The 24,262-nt window shown below is 59.6% G+C and overlaps 1 protein-coding gene and 1 long non-coding RNA gene across 2 annotated transcripts in view; both read left to right on the top strand.

Annotated features, from left to right (window-relative positions):
* BRF1 (BRF1 RNA polymerase III transcription initiation factor subunit) overlaps nucleotides 1-24,262 on the top strand; it is a 51,757-nt gene that overhangs the window by 8,826 nt on the left and 18,669 nt on the right. The window contains exons 3-5 of the mRNA XM_038545946.1: nucleotides 10,583-10,756; nucleotides 20,417-20,448; nucleotides 22,876-22,948. Coding sequence (XP_038401874.1) covers nucleotides 10,583-10,756; nucleotides 20,417-20,448; nucleotides 22,876-22,948 — 279 coding nt within the window. The remainder of the gene's footprint in view (nucleotides 1-10,582; nucleotides 10,757-20,416; nucleotides 20,449-22,875; nucleotides 22,949-24,262) is intronic.
* LOC119872936 lies at nucleotides 6,486-8,898 on the top strand. Its single transcript, XR_005363823.1, has 3 exons — nucleotides 6,486-7,108; nucleotides 7,217-7,323; nucleotides 8,837-8,898. It is a non-coding gene; the product is annotated as an uncharacterized LOC119872936 (long non-coding RNA).

Raw genomic sequence — 24,262 nt, 5'->3', positions numbered from 1 at the left:
TGTTCTTACCTTCATTTAAAAATACCCTCATTAAAAGAAAAAAAACAACAACAAACAAAAAAATACCCTCATTGCTAACAACATTCATCATCTGAGCTCTCAGCCAGTCATAATCTCTGCTGGGGGAGGGTGGGGTCCCCGCGGTGCTGGCTGCCCACTGGTCAGGGTGGTGGGTGCTGGAAGCTGGGGTGCTCGTGGCAATTTCTTAAAACAAGACAAGGAAGTTTGCCACATTGATGGGCTCTTCCTTTCATGGACAATTTCTCTACAGCAGGTGATGCTGCTCGATAGCATTTTTTACCCACAGGAGAACTTTCAAAATGAGGGTCAGTCCTCTCAAACCTGCTGCTGCTGCTTCATCAACTCAGTTCACATGACAGTGTAGGTCTTTTGTCATTTCAACAGTCTCCACGGCATCCCGACCAGTAGTAGTTTCCATCTCAAGAATGCATGTTCTTTGCTCTCCCCTAAGAAGCCACTCCTCATCCTTTCGAGTTTCATCGTGCGATTGTAGCAGTTCCGTCTTCGGGCCCCACTTCTGATTCTGGTTCTCTCGCCATTTCACATCTGCGGTCGTCACATCTGTGATGACTTTGCCCACTCAAGACTTGAACCCCTCAACGTCATCCACGAGGGCTGGAGTCATCTTCCTCCAAATCCCTGGGAATGTTTTGAGCTCTCCCTAGGAGAGCTCTCCCAGGCTGCTGGGCGCTGCCCTCTGGCTGCTGTCCACGTCATGGATGTGTCATGGATGTCTGAATGGCATCTAGGATGTGAATCCTTTTCGGGAGGTTTTCAATTGATAGTGCCCAGATCCGTCAGAGGGGTTACTACGTGATTCTATAAGGCGTCTATAACCTTGTGAAACGTATTTCTTAATAATAGGACTTGCAAGTCAAAATGGCTCGTTGATCCCCGGGCTGTAGGATGGATGTGGTGGTAGCACGTGTGAACACGGCATTAATCTCATCGTGCATCTCCGTCGGAGCTCTCGGCCCAGGTGCACTGCCGGTGAGCAGTGATGTTTTGGAAGGAAATCTTTTTTATCTGAGCAGCAGGTCTCAACAGTGGGCTTCAAATATTCAGTAAACCACGTTGTGAACAGATGCGCCGCCACCAAAGCTGTGTTCCGTCTGCAGAGCACGGTCGGAGCAGGTGTGGGGTGAGTTTAAGGGCCCGGGGCCTCCGAGTAAATGAGCACTGGCGTCCGCAGGGAGGCACCAGCTGCGGGGCACCTGACAGGAGGTCGGCCTGTCCTTGGAAGCCTTGGGCAGAGGCCCCAGGCTCACCCCCGAGCTGTGGGTGCTAGGTGCTCCTTCTTTCCGGGAAAGGCTGTTTGGTCCCGTGGAGGCCCCGCGGCCTCTCCAGGACCCCGAGCTGGGCCTCTCCAGCGGCCCGGCTGCCTCCCCCCGCGCTCGCGTGTTACTGCCACGGCTCATTGCCTGCCCCCCCCCCCCCCCCCCCCGGGGCCGACCTCTGGCAGCGTCAGACTTTCCCTGTGCGGGGCCTTCGCCTTCACAGGATCGCAGAGCGGCCTTGCGGGCCGGGCTGCGCGGGGAGTGTGGCTGCGGCCGTTGATCTCCTCCCTGGAGGCTCCAGACAGCGCAGGCTGCTCTGCCTTCTCAGCAGTCGTGTGTTCACCAGGGTGGCGCTTTTAATTTCCCTCGAGAACCTTCCCTTTGCATCCACAGCTCGGCTCACGTCAGGTGCAGGAGGCTGTGCTTTCGGCCTCCGGGGCCTCGCCGCGCCTCCTGCCTCGGCTGACTCGCTCCCAGCGTCGCTTCAGAGTGAGGGCAGCTCTTCCTTTCACTCGAGCCCTCGGAGGCCATCGGAGGGCTGTTAGCTGGCCTCGTGCTGAGGTTGCGCGTCGGGGACCAGGGAGGCCCGAGGAGGGGCAGGCGGGAGGGGCTGGAGCGGGAGCAGCCCGGGTGCACACGGCCATGGGGGGCTCGCGGCTCGGAGCAAGACAACAGTAACGGCAGGATCGCTGGTCACAGGTCACCATAATGGGTAAAACAAAACATTTGAAATATTGGGAAAATTACCAGCGTGTCATGTAGAGATGAAGTGCGCCAGCGCAGTCGGAAAAACTGGTGCCCCCAGACGTGCTGGCGGCAGGGCTGCCGCAGACCTCGTGTGTGGAGAGCGAACGAGGCGCACCTGGGCCTGCCTGCTGGGACGGCGCCGGCGAGTTGTCGCCCTCGGACCCCAGCACTGTCCCGTCCCTGGGCTGTGCTTAGCACATCCAGCTCTGTGTTTCCATCTCCCTTGTGCTTGTTCTTTGACCCCATGGCTTGTTCTTAGTGTAGTTCGTTCTTGTGAGAAAACCTGCCGTGTGTGGGACCTCCGCCCCCTCAAAGGCCCAGCCTTACGGTCCAGCACGTGGTCCCGCGTGGTCCACCCGCACTCGAAAGGAGTGTTTTTCTGCCCAAGTTCCGTACATGTCACTCAGGTCAGGTTTCCTCGTGATGCTCGCTGACTTGGGTTCTGCTTGTTGTGTCGCTGGGAGGGGTGTGCAAATCTCCCATCGTGACTGGAGTTGCCCTGTGCTCCCCGTGGCTTTGTCGGGTTTTTGTTTCACCAGTTTTCAGACCTTGTTCTCGGTGCATCCAAGTGTGGAATTACCCCTGGCTGGCAGCCCGACCCTCTGCTGCCGAGGAAGCGCTGTGCCTTGACCCCTGGCTGGGGGCCTGGCTGCGCTTGCCCCTTCTGATTGCTGCCGTCACAGAGCGAGTGCTCCCTGTGGCTGACTGTGAGGCCTCTGCCTCTCCATGACTCTTTCTCAGTGGACAATGTATCTGCTCCTCAGACCCGGCTCGGTGTTTCCTAGGGTAGCTTGTGCCTCAGCCCCACATGGTAAAGAGCAGCATTCGGGCAGACGCACGCACGGCGGTGAAACTGGAAACTAATCATAAAGACAGAAATAACCTGTGTTATGAAAAGTAGTTACCTCTCGGTTAAGAAAGTAAAACCGAACATGCAGAGTCCTCAGTGTGGGGTGTTGGCGGGGTCTGAGGCCGAGGTATTTGGGGAGCGCGAGGTGGCCCTGGGGGCCTGCACCCCAGAGAAGACCCGCGCGTGCTGTCTGCCGCACACCTTCCCACGGGGCTCCTGCCTGCGGACAGGGCCTCGGGCAGCTCCCAGCAGCCTGGTGCCCGCAGGAGGGCCTGGCTTCCCTTCCCCCCACCTGCCTGGGCAGGTGTCCCCCCCCTCCCGCCATCGTCCACATCCAGTCTCAGCCTGGGGGGCTGCAGGGAGGCTAGCGAGTCCAGCCCCCGGTTCTGTTGCTTTTGAGCAGGGCTGTCCGCCTGGCACTTGGGGCCTAGCGCTGTCCTCGCCTGGCGGTGCGCCCACACTCTGTTGACCTCCTGTCCTTGGAGATCATTCTTTTCTCTTTGCCCTGGTCAGTTTATGCCAATTTTATCTCCTTCCTGTCATTTTTCTGTAGCTCTTGGGGAGATGGAAAGGGCAGATCCCAGCAGGTTCTGCAGGCGTTGTCTAGGAGGTGTCATCGGTGCATCTCGGATGCATGGGGCTCCCCCCGTCCCGGACCTCCGCAGGGCAGGTCCTGGCTGCCCCTCCGCCCATGCAGCCCCCCCTGGGGGTTTGGGTGCAGCCTGTGAACGTAACTTCTGCTGTCGCGGTGTCAAGGGCTGCGCGCCTTTCTTAGGAGACGGGTAGGTTGGCAGGTGAGCAGCAAACTGACAGCCCCCACGGCCCCGGTCGAGGTTGACGTTCACGCGGGGGTTGCCATCTCCCGGCCTCCCTCCGTATGGCGCTGGTGCTCACGCCTTTCCTGGGCTCGTCTCTGGTTTTGTCGGGGACACACTCAGGTTGTGGTTAGCGAGCAGGGGGCGGAAGAGAGCATGGGCCCCTCGTCCTCGCTCCGGGGCGTGTGTGGAGGGGCCGAGAGGGTACCCCACAGGAAGCAGGAGCTGGCGATCCCGAGTTGTCAGCAGGGAAGGTCCTGCCAGGCTGCATCTTCCTAACTGGGCCCTGTGGGGGGTTCCCTCTGTCCCTGGAGTTGTGATGCGCCACGTTGACTCTCTGAGCCCTTTCCTTTTATCGGGGAGACATTTCTATTCTTTCTGAGTGTCCGTTTTTCTTGGTGTGATGCACGTAAAGTGCATGAACTGCACTGACCCTCCGTGAGCTGCTTGATAAGCTTAGATGAGCTCGGTATGCCTCGCAGGCCGGGGCAGAGCGTGCTCTGGAGCCCCAGAAAGCTCCTTCCTTGTTCTGCTGCGGATGATCGGAATCACAGAGGGCGCCCTTTCTTGTGCGTGTCGCCCCTGGGCTCCGTGCGGTGTGGGGCCTTCCTCGTGTGGATACACCATGATTTGTTCACCCACTTCTCCCGTTGGGGGCGCTGGGTGCTGCCCTCTGGCTGCTGTCCACGTCCACGTCCACGTCTGCGCACGTCGTCCTTCGGTGGGTGCTGCTTGTGGGCAGGCGCGTGCCCGAGAGCGGGCTCTCTGGGGCGGCAGGTGAACAGACGGGCCGGGGGCTTCCCAGCTCGGCTGTGCCGTTCACCCTCCCACCAGCAACACCTGTGCGTGTGCAGGGGCCGAGGTCTGTCATCTCACGCCCGCGGCGGTGTCACCTGCTTTGCCTGGTGAGTGAGGACGGGCCTCCTGTGTGTGTTTGGCCATCGGAGACCCGTTCTTGTGTGAGGCACCTGCTGCGCCTTCTGCACAAGTGTTCTGAGAAGTTGAGCTGCCGCTTTCCTTCTGCTTCACTCATGTTTTCGTGCGTCCGGGGTGTGAGTCCTTGCTTGATTGCACACGCTGTGAATCCTTTGCCCACTCGATGGTTGACTTTTCACTTTCTTGTCTCTTGACAAATAGATGTGTCTTAATTTTAATGAAGTCCCCAATATGTTGTTGTTGTTGTTTTATGGCCAGGGGGTTTTGTGACTTAAATTCTTGTCTGTCCCAAGATCTGAAGACCCTTACCTGTGTTTTCACCTGGAAGCTCTGTTGTTTTATGTTTCGCCTTTAGGTCTGGGATCTCCCTCAGACCAACTTTGTGCAGGTGCTGTAGGTGGGGGTTGAGGTTGACATTTCTCAGTGTGGACATCGGGCGTCCCACTCATCTACGGCACCGTCCTTTCCACAGGACACTGAACTGGTGCATTTGTGACACGTCAAGTGACCGTATGTGGGCGAGTCAGCTGCAGATGCTGGGGTGACACCCAGGGTCCTTGGAGTGTCTGCAGCTGTGCCGGGTGGGTCTGCGTGTCCCGAGGCTGCTGCCGCGCTGCCTGGCCTGCTGTGGCGTCCTCTAGTGATCCCGCGTGCACTCCAGCTCCTCAGCAGGGCCTCGGCGTCTGGCTCCCTTGTGTGGCAGAGTAAGCGTTGGGATCAGCCTGTTGGCTTGCCCGGATTCTGGTCGCTGTGTGGCTCCGTCAGTGCAGAATTGCTCCAATTACTTAGGAAACGTGGTCGCTTGTAGCTGCTGGTTAGCAGCCGTGTGACCGTGATGGCCCTGACCCCTCTCCTCCCCGTCTTTCTGCCCTCACTTATCTCCAGGGCTTCGTGGCTGTCGCTGCCGTGTGCTGCCCTCCCCAGGGCGAGGGGAGCAGAGTGCTGACCGTGCACCTTGTCCTCCGGCTCCTGACCTTCAAGTGACAGTGGCCACCAGCCTGTTGTCAGGAAGGATGATGTTGGCATTTTGTCACATGCTCCTTCCTGTCTCTTGGAATGATTACATGCATTCTATTATTTTGTTACTGGGCTGAATTACGCTGATTTTGTGAGTATGCAGCTCCCCTCGCCCCTCTGGGAGAACCGTGCGGGGCCACGGCTCGTTATTGGTGTGCTGTCTGCGCGGGCCCGAGTGACCCGCCACTGTCCCCTCAGATGGAGGACGCAAAGCCGTCCGGGCCTCCAGTTGTCTTTGTGAGAAGACTTTAACGACACGTGAAGATTACAGCTGCCGCTTCTGCTGGGACTGTTTTTCGTAGGGTTTTGGTGGGACCGGTGAGATTTCTGTTCCTCCTTGTCAGTTGTGTCAGACATCCTCTTCCAATTGTCTGAGTAATTGGGACTCAGAGTGGGGTCGGACCGTGCTCCCGGGTCTCCGCGTCCCTGACCCGGGTACTCTGTGCTTTCAGCCCTTTTCCTGAGTTGGTCTTGCTGGGGATTTTTCGGTTTGGCCACCGTGTTCATCTTTCAGAGCGTCATTCGTGGGCCTCCTGCCTGAATGGGGTCTTCTCTGTGACTCCCCGCCGTGACGGCTTCAGCTCTGTGCGCTCTTTCAGCTTCTTCACTCAGAAGCTTTGGTCACTTTTTTAAGCCTCCTTTTTCTGATATTTGCAATTACAGCTATTTGTCACTGCTGGCTTTGCTCCAGCTGGAACCCACATGTTTAGAGATAGCTATTTTTCGTTTTCATTCTTTTTTTTTTTTTTTAATATTTACTTATTCATGAGAGAGAGAGAGAGGCAGAGACACAGGCAGAGGGAGACGCAGGCTCCACGCAGAGAGACCGATGCAGGACTCTATCCTGGGTCCCCGGGGTCACGCCCTGGGCCAGAGGCAGATGCTCGACCACTGAGCCACCCAGGCATCCCATGTTCTGTGGGTTTTTTGAGGTTTTATTTTAAACCCCCTCTAGTCTCCTAGCATTGCTGCCCTGCAGCAGCTTCCCTGGTGCAGACATCTCCCGTGCCCTGGCCGCAGGATTGCCGCTCGTCCCCGGGACTGCAAGCAGCCTCTCCATCCTTGACCTCATCCTGTCTGCAACTGTCTCCCCCAGTCTGGACACCTTTGAAGAGACCTGGCACTCTGGAGTTGGCCTCGGGCTCGGGGTGATCCCGCAGAGCTGGCACCCTTGTCTTGGCCCCATGTCGGGGTACTGGCCGCAGTGACCCAGGCCTGGAGTGCCCTTCCATGTCCCCCGCCCACTGTCTCCTGGGAGAGGCTGGGCCACGCTCGGACCGGAGGGGTGTTGCTGTGCCGCAGGGTAGGGCCCCTGCCACGACCCGCAAGACCACGGGGGACCGGCCGAGCTTCTCCTGCGAGGGTGGCGCTGGCCCCGCGCTGCCTGCCGTCTGCCCTCCCTCTGCACCGCGGCGCTCACCACCGCATCCCGCACTCAGTTCCATGTGCGTGAAGCCCTGTCGGGTCCTCGCTCCGCGGGACTGTTGTTTCTCCCTGTGGCGTCCGCTGTCCTCATGCCGTGTCCTTGTTCTTTCTGATAACCCCTCCTGCAGGAGTCCGCGCCCCGCCTGGAGGGAGAGGCCTGTGGAGCCAGCTGCGAGCCTCCCCCGTGGACCCCGCCGGCAGCCGCTCCTCCTCCACCCCTGAGCCCACTGTCAAGGTCTTTATCTGTGTCTGCTCGGCCGTTCGGTTCATTTTGAGTTTTGTTTTGTTTCGTTTTGTTTTTAAGCAGACTCCATGCCCAGCGTGGAGTGCATCGTGGGGCTTGAACTCACGACCCTGAGATCGAGACCTGATCGAGATCAAGAGTCGGACACACTCAACTGACTTGGGCCACCCAGGTGCCCCTAATTTTGAGTTTTAAAAAATGTTCAGTAATCATGTTTTTAGTTGTCAAAGGCTGTGACTTTTTTTTTTTATTTTTAAGATTTTATTTGTTTATTCATGAGAGACACAGAGAGAGGCAGAGACGCAGGCAGAGGGAGAAGCAGGCTCCATGCAGGAAGCCCGATACAGGACTCGATCCCGGGACTCTGGGATCACGCCCTGAGCCGAAGGCAGACGCTAAACCACTGAGCCACCCAGGTGCCCCAATGGCTGTGTCTTTTTAATTATAGGGTCTTGATATGTTTCTTTTTTTTTTTTTTAAGATTATATTTATTTATATGACAGAGCGAGAACACGCACAGGCAGTGGGAGCAGCAGACTCCCCGCTAAGCAGGGAACCGACGCAGGACTCGATCCCAGGACCCTGAGATCATGACCTGAGCCGAAGGCAGATGCTTCACCAACTGAGCCACCCAGGCACCCCTCTCTTGATACATTTCTGTGGATTGATAGCTTTTTGGAGGATGTCATGGGCTTTGAAAGCTTTTTTTCCGTTACCAGTCTGCTTGTGGAGCCTGGTGCTTCTCTTCCCTCTCGTTGCCCTTTCCCACGGAGGTTGCTGGCTCTCTGTGCCGGTTCTCACTTCTGCACGGGTGCCCTTCTGTAGCCAAGCAGGCTTCTGTTGGCCACTGAGTGCCTCTGGGTGTCCCCAGAGCTGGCCACAGGAGTCGCTGTGCTGCGTGGCCCTGCTGGAGCACCCCAGTGTCTGCTGTACTGGCCTTGGGGCCCGGCTAGCATCGTGAAGGTCGTCCTGGCCTGGGGTGGGGGTGGGGGTGTCCTGTGGATGGAGGACCTGCAGACTCGAGCAGTTATGACTTAGGCCCTTCCTTCTGCATGTTCCTGGGGGCGCTTGCCCTGCCCCCACCCTGCTCTGGGTTCCTTCTGCTCTCCTGTCCGGGCCGGGCCGTAGCCGTGGGCCTGCCAAGATGCTGTTCAGCCACTGGCTGGAAAGGAAAGGCGGGCCTTATTTTCATAAAACGCCAACATCTTGAAGGCAACTATGTACTAGCATGTTTACGTTCAGCATTTGTTTTTTTGGGAGGAAACCTAAGGAGAATAAGCTATGGTTAGTTACTTAGGAATCGGATCCAAGAAATTTATTTATTAATGTCTTTGCACAATTGTCTGCACGTGCTTGCTGACCTCACATGGATTACAAATTCATTTGGGGAGTGACTGCTAATGGGTACAGGGTTTCTTTTGGGGGGAAGAAATGTTCTGAATTGTGCTAAATATGCTAAAACCATTTTTAAAATTATTTTTATTTATTTTTTTTTTTTTTAAAGATCTCATTTACTTATTCATGAGAGACACAGAGAGAGGCAGCGACACAGGCAGAGGGAGAAGCAGGCTCCATGCAGGGAGCCCGACGTAGGACTTGATCCCGGGACCCCAGGGTCACATCCTGGACTGAAGGCAGATGCTCAACCACTGAGCCATCCAGGTGTCCCAAAACCATTTTTTAAAAGTTTTTTTTAATTGAGAGACAGAGGACACGAGCAGTATAGGCAGAGGGAGAAACAGACTCCCCACTGAGCAGCGAGCCTGATGTGGGGCTCCACCCAGGACCTTGGGATCCCGACATGAGCCCAAGGCAGACAACCAACCACTGAGCCACTCAGACGCCCCCAAAACCATTGAATTGTATACCTTAAGTGGGTAGATTGTATGGTATGTGAGTTTTATACAATAAAGATATTATGAGATAACTTCCTGCAATAATTCTGAGCCCCCAGGCTACCAGAGAGTCAGCAGATGGGGACCCGGTGTTCACAGGTCCATCAGCTGCTCTCCGTACCTGCCAGGTGTGCTGGGATGAGTGTGTGCGTGCCGATGGGGAGCCAGGGATAGACCCTGCGGCCTTTCTGTCCAGTCAGGGCCGTGGGCCTCCGGACAATGACCCCGACCCTATGTCAGTTCAGTGTAACTGGAGGGCTGCAGGCAGGGCAGGGGTGCTCTGTTGAGAGGCTGTGTTGACTGTCAGGTCCCCCAGTTGCCGGACCACGTGCCAGACCACGCACCAGGTCCCCAGGTGCCCACCCTTGGCTGGCAGTCATTGTCAGGAGCATGTGTGGGGCGGTCGGGAGCCACACAGGCCTTGCCTTCCCCCGCCTGCTGCCCCTGTCGGAGAGCAAGGGATCTGCACTGAGCCTTTGTGGGCAGCACACGAGTCCCCCGCTTCTTTCCCCGGTGCAGCTGAAGGTGGCCTTTGCCAGAAGAGAGCGGGTCTGGGGGCCAGAGGGTGCTGGATGGAGTGAAGTCCGTGTGGGGAGGTCCAGCGTGGCAGCTGGGGGTGCGGTATGGACAGGGCTTCCAGTCCAGCTCGTGCTGTGTCCCTGACCTGAGCTTTGGACGTGTCTGCTCTGTAGTGTGTGCCATGTGGCCCACAGTGACCGCCGCCGTGTGGGCACAGCACGACTACACCCTCTGCTGCTGCTGCCTGTAGCTGACGGGAGGGGCTCAGCCAGGACGAGGAGTGTGTGCGGGCTGTGTCCTGGCCGTCCCCTCACCCGGCGGCCCCCGCCCTCCCGGAATCTGCCTGCTGGTGCCCCTTGCCCAGACGGCGCGCGGCAGGCCGGAGCAGCGGTCTCGGTGGGGAGGCTGGGGTGGGGGCCGGCCGCGGGCACACACTCGCGGCCCCGCTGGCAAGGCGGGTGGGCACGACCCAGCCTCCCGGCTGCCGGACAGGAGGCCACCTGGGGCCCTCGGCCGTGAGGGGGGCCGTTTCCACGGGGCCCCTGGCCGTCAGGCAGTGTCGTCTGTCCCTGCCAGGAGGTCGTGCTGTGTGGAGCCCGCGGCACGCGCAGTGGTGAGGAGGGGCGCCGGGCGGGCAGGCACCCCGAGCTCAGAGGCCCACGAACCAGGGCCGCTCAGGCGTGGAGAGGAGTGGGACCCAGCACCGTGGGGCTTCGCCCCAGTGGCCACGCATAAGGCTCGGGACGCTCGGAGAGCGGCCCTGAGCACGGACGGGAGAGGGCAGGTCGCGTGGCTCTCGCTGGGAACCAGTGGTAACGTGTCGTGTTGTGTCCTAGGGAGGCGCCAGATCCACCACCTGGGGAACCAGCTGCAGCTCAACCAGCACTGCCTGGACACAGCCTTCAACTTCTTCAAGATGGCCGTGAGCAAGCACCTGACGCGCGGCCGCAAGATGGCCCACGTGATCGCGGCCTGCCTCTACCTGGTGTGCCGCACGGAGGGCACGCCGCGTATCCTTTGCTGCGCCTCGGCTCCGGCTGGGCTCGCTCTCACGGCCGCCGGGTTTGTATGTCACTGAAGGCCCCGGACGCCACCCTCTGCGCCGCTCGTTCCTTCCCGCCGTCACCCTGGGCTCCCCACCGCCTGCTCGGGCCCCCCCCGTCCCGTGTCGTCCGCGTCTCGTGACGGCGCGTCCTCCTGGTGCTTTCCTGTCGGCGGCGTCCCTTCCTGCGCCCCGGGGGCTCTGGTGGACTCGGGCGCCCATCGCTCTCCAGCATTTGGACGGCGGTGCCCGCGGTCTCGTGCTCCCGGGCGCCCGGACCCTCGGCCCTGTGCCTGGGTGGCTGCGCTGTTCCCGGAGCCCTTAGCGCCGCCTCGTCCTGCGCTCTGAGCTGTGGGCCCAGAGTCCCCGCCACCGCCTCTTGAGCGACTCGCGGTTCCCGCCTTGGCATCACTCGGTCGCGGCACGGCCCGCCAGCTGCCTTCTCGCGTGCCCTCTCCTTGTCCCCGCTTATCTTTCACTTTGGGGCCTCTGTGTGCCCCCACATCCTCGTTCCTGCTCCTGTGCTTCCAACCGAAGGCTCTTCCTGTCCTCCGAACGCTTCCTGCTCACGTCCCCTTCCGGGGGGAACGGTGCCTCCTCCTCTCCTGGGGCAGCAGCCACCCTCGGGCTCCTCTCGTGCCCTCTGCGTCCCCGGTGGCTGTGTCTGCCTGGCAGACGGTGCCGGCCGTGGCTCCTGGTTAGGCAGGCGTGGGCTGCTGGGAGGCTCCCGGCGGGCCCGTGTGTGTCTGGGCGTGTTGGGGCCCTTCTGCTTGGGCAGCCCTCAGTATCGGAATCTCTCATTACACTGTCATAAGATCTTGGAAACTGCCGATTCCAGCCTGCAGCGCCCGAAGCACACGTATGTTCTACGCGGGGCAGGGCCTCGGGCTCTCGGGCTCCCGCCACAGCGCCCCGCCAGAAGGCACCGCCGCCCCGATCGTGCGAGTGCCGGCCTAGTCTTTGTTCTGCCCTCATGGTGTCGTGTCGCTCATGTCACTGAGCAGCGAGAGGCCTGCCAGGGGTCGGGCCGGCTCAGGACGCAGGTGTGCAGGCCAGGCTCTGGAATCCGGCCAGAGCGTGGAGCGTCAGAGCTGATGCTCCCGTAGGGAGAAGATGGGTGTAGACAAGCTGCGAGAAGAGCCGTGCTGTGCTCTGTGCACCACGGCAGGGGGAGGGGACATGGCCTTTCTTCCTACATCAGAGTCCCCCCCCCCCCGGCCCCCAGCCGCACCCCTGTCCACCAGAGAAGGTTGTCCTTGGGGACCTGGCCCGTAGTGCCCACAGCGGCACTATCACTGTCGCCCAGAGGGAGTGGCCGGCCCGGGGCCAGGGAACCGGGATGTGGGGGCAGAAGCGTCAGGGTTGTAACCAGACACCCCTGTCGTGCTGCCAGCAGGCTGGGTCTGAGCCCGGGAGCTGTGTGTGCATGGAGGCCTCTGTCACTTGGGACTTGTCGCCATGTTGCCGCCAGCAGGGGCCCTGAGTGGGAGGGACAGACACACACTCCGCAGTCCCAGGGCCCCTGGCTGCGCCCTGCACATCCTTCTCCAGGCATCGGACTCCGGGGCTTGGTCAGTAGTGGGTGTGGTTTGCAGGCCTGGGCTCGGCTTCCAGGGTCTGATTCTGTGACTCTGGCCACTGCGTGTCACCCCCTCACACTCACTGAGGACCTTGTTCGTTTCTTATTCAGAGGGTGAGATGGTTGAGGACTGACCGTCCTGCCACCAGGCTCCCCAGCCCACCTTTACCTGCTACCTCATGTGTCCCCAGGGACAACCAAAGCGTTTCAGAAAGATGTTTTTACTTTTTAAAAAACATTTTTTAGTTTTTTTTTTTAAGATTTTATTTATTTTTTCCTGAAATAAAACCTGGGGAACCAGCTGCAGCTCAACCAGCACTGCCTGGACACAGCCTTCAACTTCTTCAAGCCTTCTCTCTCTTCAGCAGAGAGAGGCAGAGACACAGGCAGAGGGAGAAGCAGGCTCCCTGCGGGGGCCCCCGCCGTGGGACTCGATCCCAGGACCCCAGGATCATACCCTGAGCTGAAGGCAGATGCTCAACCACTGAGCCACCCAGATGGCCCTAAACAATGTTTTTAATGAACTATTTTCTTGATGAGTTTTAGATGCACACTGAAACTGAGGGGAGGTACAGAGATTTCCATGTGCCCACCTGCACGCAGCCATCCTCCCCTCGTGCAGACACCCCCGCCACATGGTGTGTCAGTTGTGCTGACGAACCTGTGTGACGCATCAGCACCCGAGTCTGAGGCTCACCAGGGCTCACTCTTGATGAGGTGCCTTCTGTGAGTTTGGGCAAACGTGCAATGACATGTGTCATCACTGTAGCCGACGGGGAGCCCGTGGTCAAAAGAAGGCCGTGGGATGGCTGGTTGGCACATGTCGGAAGGTGGCCAGTGTCTCCGGGCACCAGGGAGTTGCAGATTGAAAGCCACGATAGGCTGCCGTGGAGCGGGCTGCCTGCGCCCGGTGTCGGGCAGCCGGGGGCTTCCAGGACCTGGGGCACTGCTGGCCAGCCTGTCGGTCCGGCCCTGAGCTGTGTGCACAGGGGCCTCCCCGCTGCGCCGTGTCCGTAGTGGTGGGACCTTCCTGCCGCCGGAGCTCTGACGGAGGGCTACCTTCGCAGCTTGCCCCCTCGGCTGATGGAAGTCATGGAAATCGGGGAGAGGCTCTCATGGTGTCCCTTCCAGAAGCTTCTGGTTTTACAGGGCCCCTTGGAGTTTGGGATTTCTGAGGGGTCACCTTGCACTGTGTTGTCCACTGTGAGGAAAGGGCCGGGTTTGCTTCTGTCCAGGGGCGTCCGGCACGTGGTGCCCGCAGGAGCCCTCCTCTGCTTCGCTCGCCTGCCCGTGGCCCAGGCCCGCGTCTGAGGACCTGTAGCAGCCCCCGCGGCTGTCCTTGGGCCTCTGGCCTTCTGTGTGACAATCACATTGTCTGTTCCTATGAGAAAGCTTCTGGGATTTTTTCATTGGGGTTCATGGATCCATATGTGGGGAGATTGACATTGATGCTCATTTTAACAATAGTGAACCTTCCAGTCGAGGACTATCCTTTGCTTCTTTGGGTGCCCCCCACAGCCTGCGACGTGTTATTTGTGGCGAGGGGGTCTTTCCCGTGCTGTGTCAGGCTGTTCCAGAGCGCGTGCCCTGCACTAGCGTGGATGGCCTCTCTCTGGGTGGTGACACACGTCGACGTGACGGCCCATACTACAGAAGTCAGTTACCAACCTTAGTGTTGGAACGCTGGGATCGCCTGTGTGTGGCCACTGTGGCTCATCCCTTCCGATCTGTGTACCTGCCACCCGTTCTTGCCCGTCTGTGCACCTGCAGCGCCGCACGTGCTGTGCGCACCGGTGGGCGAGGCGCCCTTGGCTGTGTCTGGACCGTGGGCGGTGCCGTCCACACCCGCTGTGGGGGTCTGCAGGCGCCCTCCTGCTGAGAGCACTTGTCAGGAAGGGTGCGCATCTCCCACGTATTTATCAGAGTGATAAATACTGGGATGTGTCCCTTAATCGATGAATTACATCAACTAGTTTTTTTTTACTTTAAAAAAAATTTTTAAAGATTTTATTTATTTATTCGTGAGAGACACAGAGAGAGATAGAGAGGGAGAGACACAGGTGGAGGGAGAAGCAGGCTCCATGCAGGGATCCTGATGTGAGACTCGATCCCGGGACCCCAGGGTCATGAGCTGGGCCCAAGGCAGGTGCTCAGCCCCTGAGCCACCGAGGCGTCCCTTTTAATCCAGTCTTAGAATATTTCTGTTGGAGAATTTCACCTGTTTGAATTAAATGTCTTGTTGGTATATTTGCGTCTAATTCCACCGCTGTTTTGCTGTCCGTTCGTTTGTCCTTTGCTCTCTTTCTCACCAGCTCTCAGAGAACTCAAGTGTTTTATTCTGTTTCCTTGAAGTCACTGGTGTCTCACATGCTTACGTGTCACTGTGTTGCCCCCTGCTCTCCATCACACCCTGTGCCCCCAATGGCAGCCCCGGGCGGCTTGGACCACGCAGTGTGTCACCGTGGCCGCCGCCGCTTGCCCTCTCAGCGCCCATTCACATTTCCCCGTTGTGACCCTTTCCGTCCTGCATTTTTGTGCGTGCATCTGGGCCGTTTCCTTCTGTGTCTGTGGTCGGCCTCCTGGAAGACGCTTCTCTCCGCTTTTGTCTCTATGAAACATGTTTACTTTGAAGGATGTCCCTGTGGCTGGCGGTGCTTCTCGTGGCGCTCACTGGTCTCCGTGCCTCTCCCTGTCCTGTCCAGGGGACTCTGCATCTTCCCATCACTGTTTTCAAGGCGCTGACCTCCCCACTCCCTGCTGGCAAGGAGTGTGTTTGTCCTGCTTGTTATTGTCGCTCTGTGTCTTTTGTCTGTCCTGGGGCAGTCTGGGGCACAGTCACGTCTGGTCTGGGGACTGCCCCATCCTCTCTGTTCCCTCTGGGCTCCAGTGCCGTCACAGCGTCACGTCCCACCCTGGGTTTGGCAGTTTCTGTTCTCTGTTTGCTTTTCTTCTCCTCTCTCTATTTCAGTCTGTTTTCCCAGAACCTGTATCTGTGAGTTCCCTTGAGCTTGCCTCTGTGTGTGTGTGTTTTTTTTAAGATTTTATTTATTTGTTTGAGATAGAAAGAAAAAGAGAGAGCATGAGCAGGGGGAGGGCAGGGGCAGAGGGAGAAGCAGGCGCCCCGCTGAGCAGGGAGCGCGAGGCGGGACTCGATCCCAGGACCCCGGGATCACGAGCTGAGCCCAAGGCAGACGCTTCCCTGCCTGAGCCACCCAGGCGCCCCTCAGTAGATTCTTTCTACTAGAGTTTGTGTCTTCGGTAAAATTCTCCTTCCGTGAAAGTCTTTAATAACTCCCGACAGGAGGATCGCTGGTAGTTCTTACTGGTTTGAGAATATTTACTTGGTCTTGCCTGCTCCCATGCTAGGTAAGTCTTATTGAATTGATGGGTGTTATGTTTGAAGGACTGTGGGGACTGTGGATAATTTTCCCCCCGAGGAGGGTCCTGTCCTCTGGCAGGCGGGTGGGCCTCGGGGAGCTGGCCGTGTCCGGTGCAGGCTGGCCCCGCCCGGGACCTAACCAGGAGCCTCGGTGTGTGCTCGCCTTGGGGCCAGGGGCGGGAGCCCGGGATCTCTTTCCCGCCGGCTCCCACCCTCCGCGTGGACTGCTGCTGCCAGGTCTGGGGGAGCCCGTGACATGACATTCGACCACTTCTCTTTTGCCGCTTCTTGCAGGGGCTGCGTGCTCTTGACAGTCTGGTGCCTGAGTGTGGCCGTCTTGGAAACGCCCGGACCCTAAGCTTCACCTTCCTGCAGGCGGGACTGCGTGAGCCCCAGGCCTGTGCGCCTGGCCCCAGGGCAGCTGGTGCCCTAAGCGGGAGCTCAAGCAACGGGCATGGCCCTCCTTCTCTTGAGGGTCTGCCCCACAAGGGTGGCTCCCAGTCGCTCTCCTGCATTTTATCTGGTTTTTTGGCTGGAGGGTCGCTCTCCTGTGCATCATGTGGGAGGGGGATCTCCTGATGGGGAGCAGCAGCCCCTCCTTGCCTGGCATTCACCCCCAACTGCTCTGCCTGCCTCTGCGGTGGGGCCCTGGGTGGGTTTGCCTCCAGCCACGGGTGAGCCTTTCAAGACTGAGGTCTGGACTGTCTCCTTCCTTGTGTGGACCGTCCGTGGCTTTCCCCATGGCCAATGGCTGTAGCTTCCAGCTCCCGTGTCCCTTTCCCTCCCTCCCTGCTTTCCCCTCTCTGGCTGCTACTCCCTGGCATCAGGGATGCTGGCCTTCCCAGAGCTCCCCAGTCAGAGATGCTGGCCTGTTGCCAGCCCGTGCAGAGCAGAGAACTTCCAGAGCACGGAGGTCAGCGTGATGCCCGAGTGAGGACTGTACCAGGCTGGGCCTGAGCCGGGTGCACAGGGCCCTCATGGGTGTGGGGAGGCACAGGTGTGCTGGAACCAGGTGCCGCCAGCACAGGATGGACTGTACTGGTGTCGGGGGGCTGGGGCTGGCGCTGGGGCCGGGGCAGGTCCTCCCCCAGCAGTCAGGGCAGCAGGGACACTGGTGTGCCAGCGCATGCGGCTGACCTGGGATCTGGCCCTCGGCCTTTCCCATACCTCTTCCTGGCACAGGTCCTGGTGTGGAGCCCCGAGGGCAGGGTGCAGGCACCTCCACACTGTGGGAGTGTTGTGCAGAGTGGTGACGGAGACCTGTGTCGATCATTCGAGGACTGGTGTACACAGAGGAAACCCCAGCACAGGATGCTGCAGCCTGGCCCTGTCTCTGGGGTCAGGTGCATTGTGCTGGGGATGTGGAGGGTGCAGGGAGCAGGGTCAGTGTAGCAGGCAGTGCGTGCTCGGCATGTGCGTGGGGGCAGGCCCGGAGCCCTGCAGGCTACCACTCCTTTGCCAGGCGAAACAGTGCAGGGGGCGCGGCTGCGAGCTCCTCTGTAAACAGAGGTGTGTGTTGGGCCCATAAATAAGTGCCTCCCTGCCCAGGTTTGCATCCGGGCCTGGGAATGGTGGTGCCAGCTTGTAGCGTGGCCACCCCGCCATTCCCACCGTCGTCTGCTGGACGCACGTGCAGGACCTTCCAGACCTTCTGGTGGACTGGACGCCAAGAGCAGTCTCCCTTGTCCTGTCTTTGGGCGTCCTGAGGGAGCACTTGGGTGTGAGGCCGTGTAGAGAAATCTCGCGTTGAACGTGGGTCTGAGTTTAAATCAAGCCTCGTCTGATCGTTCTTCCAAAAGCAGGATGCAGGCCAGCCACATGGTGTCCCCGTCCTTGTCATGGTGGACCCGGCCCTGGACGTCAGGGCAGCGGAGGCTCTGTGTGCACTTCTCACAACCTGCTGGAAGTCGGTGCGAGGCCCCTGCGTTTTGGTCTGTTGACCCTCAGGAGTGTCTAGAATCTTCTGGTGGTGGTTTATCTGCTGCCGTTCTCTTCTGCGACCGGCACTCAAAGCTGCTATTGGCTGAGCAGATGTCCCACCTAGTAGGGCATGTCTGGGAGGAACATGCCATGGGAGCAGGACGAGGGACCAGGAGGAGGGGCCGGCCCAGGGGAACAGATGTGGTCGCGCTGGGGCGCTTTGCTCAGCGCCACCGGGGCTTTAGACAGGCCTCGTCCACGCCGACTTTACGATTCCAGCAAATTTGGAGGACTGGTTGATGTCCCTGTGCCGGGAGGTTGGGAGCAGCTGCTCAGCAATAGGTGGAGACCCAGGCCCCTGGGCAGGCCGGACAGAAGACCTTGCACGGCCACCACAACATCCCTAAATGCCCATCACTGGGGACCTGTCGTGGGCCCGGCCCTGCGGGCGTGAGCAGGCGGGAAGCACGGTATTCAGCCTGCCGGTGCGGCCAGCAGCCAGTGAGCCCTGGCCGCGTGCCCCACTGCCTCTGCGTCTCAAGGAGACCAGTCGTATCAGCTTGCTTAATTTGAAGTCCAGTCTCCTTTTTAAAATGTACACGCTCTCCCCCATCACTGTGCCGTGGGGACTCTCCGACACCTGGCAAGGCTGAAGGAATCAGACGGTGGACACCCCTAGCCGTGTCCATCCCGGCCCTCACCCGCTCCCCTGCCCCCGCAGCCTCCCACCGTCCGGCACATTTCAGAGTAAGGCACCGGCCTCTGCTGCTCCCTGTAAGCCCTTCAGCTGCCCAGTCGTTAACTGACCAGATTGCAGTATTTGTCTATATTTTTCTTTTCCCTTTTGGGGTCAAATTGGCGTAAAACAAATACATGAGTGTTTGTGGTACTGCTTGAGTTTTGCCAATTGTATGCATCTTTGCAACCAGGCCCCCCATCGGGACTAGGGGCGACACCACCACGTGGCCACCCTGCCCCCGAGGCACCCACTGTTCCGGGGACCCCCACCCATTCGTTTTGCTCATTCCAGACGCCCAGGGGAGCCCTGTTCGTAAGGTTTCTGTCACTAGGCAAGCTTCGGGCCCATCCGTGTGGGGTGTGCCAAGAAGCGCCCCCTCCGTTGTGGGAACGTGTGACAGGCCACGGGTTCTTCTGTGGGTGGACGTCTGGGCTCTTCTTGGCTTTCAGCTGCTGGTTCAAGGCTCGCGGGTGGACGTGGGGCGGTCCGGTCGAGGCAGGCGTGGTCCGTGCCACGAGAAACGTGCCCGCCTTGTGCCAGCGTGGCCGTTCGGCGGCAGCGCAGCCGGCGGACCGCGGGAGCGGGGAGGCCCACGTCCCTGCCAGCATTCGGTGCCGCTGGGGGCCCTTCGTCTGCAGGTCTCCGGCAACCGAGGGCGACCCCTTCGCGCGTGCTTACCGGCTCTTTGCTTCCTTGAAATGTCTGCTCCGAACTTACCGATGACTTGGCTTTTATTTTATTTTATTCTCTTTTGAAGACTTCAATTTTTAGAGCAGTTGTAGGTTAAAAGAAAAGCGGTGCAGACCCGCCACCTCCCCCGACCCCCTGCCCACGCCGCAGCGGCGTCCTGGACGGCCCAGCGGGGCTGATGAGGGCTCGCCTGGCCTGCCCCTGTGGTGTCCCTTATGGGTTTGACGTGAGCGGTGGGCGCCCGTGCCCGTGGCATCACGTGGAGTGGCCTCAGTGCCCGGAAGTCCCCTCCCGCCCGCCGGCAGCCCCTGACCTGCGCGCTGTACCCCGAGTGTTTCTCGAGCCTTCTGGCGCCTCTCGGTTTGGCGCGTCTCCCGTGTTGCCTATGTCGACACGGGTCTGTGCCCCCTCGCGTAGGACCGCTGCCCCCCGCTCCCGTGGACTGCTTTCCACACTTCGGGCTCGCTGCTTGTCCTGTGGCGACGCTCCCGCCGAAGCGCGTGCCTCCAGAGACCGGGACATAGGGTGCCCTTTATTCAAGGACCTCAGAGGCCGTGGCAGGGTGTCTGGGGCCTGGTGGGACGCTGTGGCATCGGGGGCCTCTTTCTCCTGTGTTTGGGCCCAGGGGTCCTCCCCGACCCTGGCCTGGCTCTGATGCGGCGCGTTGGACTCCTCTCGGTTACCTTCTCAAGGCCACAGCGCGCCGGGGAGCGACAGGACGTTTGACCTCGCTTGACCAGTTGCCTTACACAGGGGTGCGTGTCTTGTCGCGTGTCTGTGTGTGCGCGTGGGTCCACCTGGGTTTCGAATCACTGAGGACATGATGTGGTTACTCTTTAATCACCTGCTGAGAGTGAGGACAGGTTCCATGCCAGAGGCCCCACAGCTGTCCCTCGAGCACCGGCACCACGGAGGTGCCCGCCCGCCACCAGGGCCCTCTGTGCCTGTGTCTGCCCCCCAGGAGCCATGAGTCATGGGCCAGAGGCCCACGCAGCACCCAGCGGGCGCTCACTAGATGCTCCAGGGAGCAGTGAGTGTTGTCACGTGCTTCTGGGCTGTGCCACTCGGGGTGTGGGGGGTGCTCTGTGAAGCAGCAAGTACTCCAGGGACGACGTGATGGGCTCTGCTGCCCCTCCCCTCCCGGGAGTGCTTGTCAGGGGTCTCTGGCAGGTTCTGCGCAGCCCTGCTGCAGACACCTCCCTCCCTCCCCTGAGATCCAGGGCCGAGCCCAGGTTGGGGGGCTGGGTCTGTGCCTGGGAAGGTGGTCGGGTAACTGGAGCCCGTGGGCTTGGGCGCAGATGATCCTTGACTCCTGCTGCAGACATGCTCCTCGACCTCAGTGACCTGCTCCAGGTACATTGGCTTCCTTTCTGAGCCCCCTTCCCAAGGGAGGCTGTGACTGGGGCGTGCACCACACACCCTGGAGGCTGGTCCCCAGGCAGAGGACACGCCGGGCTGGGGTCTGATGCAAAACTAGTGCGGGGGTGGGGGGCAGTAAACATGGGGTCACTGGCCTGGGAGCCGGGCAGCCTCGGCCTCAGAACCAGTGGAAAGACCCAGGTGGACTTGGTCTGAGGGAAGGGAGGTTCTTTAGAATAAAAAGAACTCTATCTTCAACAGTATAAGAATCCACATTATAGCGTATTTAGGAACTCTGGGTACCAGGAAAGCATTTTCTGTTCCATCTCTTGTTTCCAAGGTACTGAATAAAATCGAAGGGTCCAGCAAGAGGGACACCTGTGTGGATGGGACATTCACCAGGGTGGAGCCATCGAGGCTCTGCGCATGTCCCGTCCCTGCTGACAGCGCTGAGGCAGGCACAGTGATCACTGCTGAGGACTCGGACAGGGCAGGGGTGTCCGGGAAAACAGACATGACCACAGTGTGAGGGTGCGTGCGGGACTCACAGAGCTCCCGCCCCTCTGAGGAAGGCTTGTCAGGTGCACGTGTGCACATGGGGCCTGTGTGCTGGTGGCCGCAGGCCCCCCGCAGACAGAGCTAGACTAACAGGTAAAGCAGATGCTGCCTGCGTGCGTGGCATGTCAGGAGTCCCGCTCAAGTACTCTGTGGCCGGGCTCACAATAATGTGCTGGGATTGTGGAAACCCAGCGCTCCACGTGTGGCGGCGTGTTGCCACCCTAGGACTTCCCAGGGAGCACGGAGCGAGGCTGGTGCGGGACCACCCACGGCTGACCCATGTTCACGATTCTGTTGTTGGTGTTCCTGCCGGGGTTTGGATCCGGGTGAGCTCTCCCGGGCAGGACGGGGTGGGGGGTCCCGTCACCCCATCAAGGCATGGTGGGCACAGGCGCACTCGGGCCGCCTTCACACAGAGCCCGCCTGCCATTTGGACAGGAGCGGGAAGGCTGGCCGGCCACACCCAGCGGTGACCAGCCACTTCCGCAGGGACCGATCCTCACCGATCCTCAGAGTCCATGTCCCAGTTTCTGATGCCCATAGACGGACGTCGGCATCTCTGGCAATCACGCCAGGTGCTGTAGCCAGCAGGCCGCTTAGCATTTCGACTTTCCACTTGAAGTCCATTCAGAGAACCCTTTTCCGTAGCATCTAGGTCTTTGTGTGCTTGGGACACTGTCAGAGAGGTGGGTCAGCTGTGCGCAGTGCGCAGGGAACAGCACACTGCAGGGCACGTGAGTTCCACTCTGCTCCAGATGGGCATGAGGTCAGGAGGGTAAAGGTGCAGGAGCTTGGCAGGAGCCCAGCGAAGGCCGGGCGCTCCTAGAAGATGCACACCTGCACGTGTGTGGGCAGCCCAAGGGCAGAGTCCCCTTAGAAGCATGCTCCGTGAGCTGCCAGCCCGAGGACGGGGGCTTCTCGCAGGAGGCCTGGATGTGCAGCGTAGCCCCTGAGCTGACGGGGCTCCACAGATAGCCTCCATCGCCCCTGAGGGGCCTCTGTTCCATTCTTTAGTGCTCTCTGATGGCCACAAGCCCCCATGTGTGCTGCCCAGACCCCCTGATGGGCGTGCTGCACGCCGAGGTCTTGGTTCTTCATACTCTTTTCTGGTGGCTTCTTGGGCACGGGGTTAAGGAGCCCTCAACCAGGACTTCACAGGCCAGGCTTGATGAGGCAAAGGAGGTCTACGGGGAAGCCAGAGGCAGAGGGCCACACCCTCTGCAGCTCAGGCAGGAGGGGCTCAGCCCCGGCTTTTCCCAATTCTGCACCTCCTCCAAGCCCCATGGCGTTTTCCATGGCTGCCGTCAAACACTGCTCAGAAGCCCCCTCCCCATAGCACCGCAGCCTTGGTCAGCACAGGGCAGGCTCTTAGGACAGCCTCAGGCTCACCAACAGAGGAGGTCTGCACCCTGGTCAGGTGCTGGACTGCACAGCCGATTTGGACTTGAAGTGGGAGCAGCCTGGGAGGTAGGGGAGTTCCTGAGATCTGCGGGGACCCATGGCCATGACTCAGCTGGTCCCTGGGGCCACAGATAAGGATCCCAGTCTGCGTGGGGCGGGGTGGCCAGTGGGCCCTGCATACGCAGCTGCACACCACCCTGAATTACACACACTGAGCTCCGGCTGTCTACACTTGGTTAGCAAACCCAGTTATTGCTGAGACAGTGGCAGGGTCTGAAAAAGCTGCCCGTGATTGGGAAGCAGGGCCCTGGGCTGCTCTGAGGGGTGGGGGCGGGGGCGGTCCTGGAGCTTTTACGCTGCATCTGTCACACTGGACAGTGAATGAAATGCATCGTGAGGAAAAAAAACCCAAACATCCCCTAAATTCAAATGCTGTTCTGTGTTGTGGCTTCTTCCTAACAGGTGAATGTTTATGTGCTGGGGAAGACGTTCCTTCTTCTGGCAAGAGAGCTCTGCATCAACGCGCCGGCGATAGGTATGCTGGGGCTGGCAGAGGGCAACAAGGTGCCCGGAGTGGGAGGGAGTCACGTGCAGGGGCCAGGGCCCCACTAGATGGTAAGGAACGTCTGAGAAGTAGCCGAGAGCCTGACAGTTTGGAGGTTACTCCTGGTTTAAAACAAGACTGCCCACGGTCTGTCCCCGGCAGGTGTGGAGGAGGACACGGAGGGAATACACCTGGTGGCAGGTGTCCCGGGGAAGGCAGGATCTCTGCACACAAGAGTAGGGGTGTCGCTGGCCCATTCCGTCTCCTCGGGAGCTTTACTGAGAGGATTGTCTTCACAGTCCACTTGCAGGGGCTGCTCTCTGTTTTGCCCTTTATAAGTGTATTTCGTTTCAAGAAGGTGGAATGCAGGGCCAGGGAGGGTGGGCCGGGTTTAGTCCTGGATAACCCACAGGGTGGTACCCTGGGGCTGGGAAGGCAGGGTCCGGCAGGATGGGGCAGGGGCGGGTGCAGCTGCAGAGGTACACCAGGCTTGGGTGGTCTGCTCCCAGCCCAGACCCTGTCCAAGATGCCATTTCCTTGTGCCAAGTGACTCGGTCCCTCCCTCTGGGGGTCAAGCTAAGGGTTTTCAGAAGCAAAGCAACTGGCCCCAGAGCACACAGCCTGGGAAGACGGGCTCAAAGAGCCTGCTTTACCCTGAAGTACACCTGGGCAGGGGCTGTCTGGGGCCTGCCATGGAAGGTGCTGGCGAGCCTGAGGCAGGACATTGGTCCCCAGGGTCTGCAGCCTTGGGCCAGCAGAGAGCCCCACTTCACGCCACCACCCTCAAACCTGAGTCCTACAGTAGGGCTTTGTCTCAGAGGCTGTGATGCATCACAGAGTATGACAGAAGCCGACACTGGGCCTTTTCTGGAGCATTCTAGTGACAGACCCACAGCAGAAGCCAGCCTGCCAGCAGAGGGCATGCTCAGGGACAGCCGACCTCCCCAGGGGGCAGTTTGTTTCTAACCAGGAAGCAGGGCTCAGTGAGAGCTTTTTGTGTGCTGGAAGGAACACAGGGGAAGGCACCTGCCCCAGCTTCACGCTCCTTCCGTCACTAATCTATTGGTAGCTCGTTTCACTGAAACTTTGTTATGAAAATCCAGGTAGACGTGGACTGTTTTAGGTATTTTTTCCCAAATGTGGATTTGAAGGGAAGGTCTGGGCTAGGCGTCGTACCACTGTGAATTCATGAGGGTGGGATGGATGGCAAGGTCCCCAGAGCTAGCCACGGTGTGGGCACCACTGGGAGGGGACCTGGATGAAGCCTGCCTTGCACCCCCAGATCTGCCCAGCAGCCAACACTCA

Source organism: Canis lupus, chromosome 8 (genome assembly GCF_011100685.1).
Source record: "Canis lupus familiaris isolate Mischka breed German Shepherd chromosome 8, alternate assembly UU_Cfam_GSD_1.0, whole genome shotgun sequence".
NCBI classification, from domain to species: domain Eukaryota; kingdom Metazoa; phylum Chordata; class Mammalia; order Carnivora; family Canidae; genus Canis; species Canis lupus.
The sequence above is the reverse complement of the archived record's forward strand: the minus strand, read 5'-3'. Positions and strand labels throughout refer to the sequence as shown.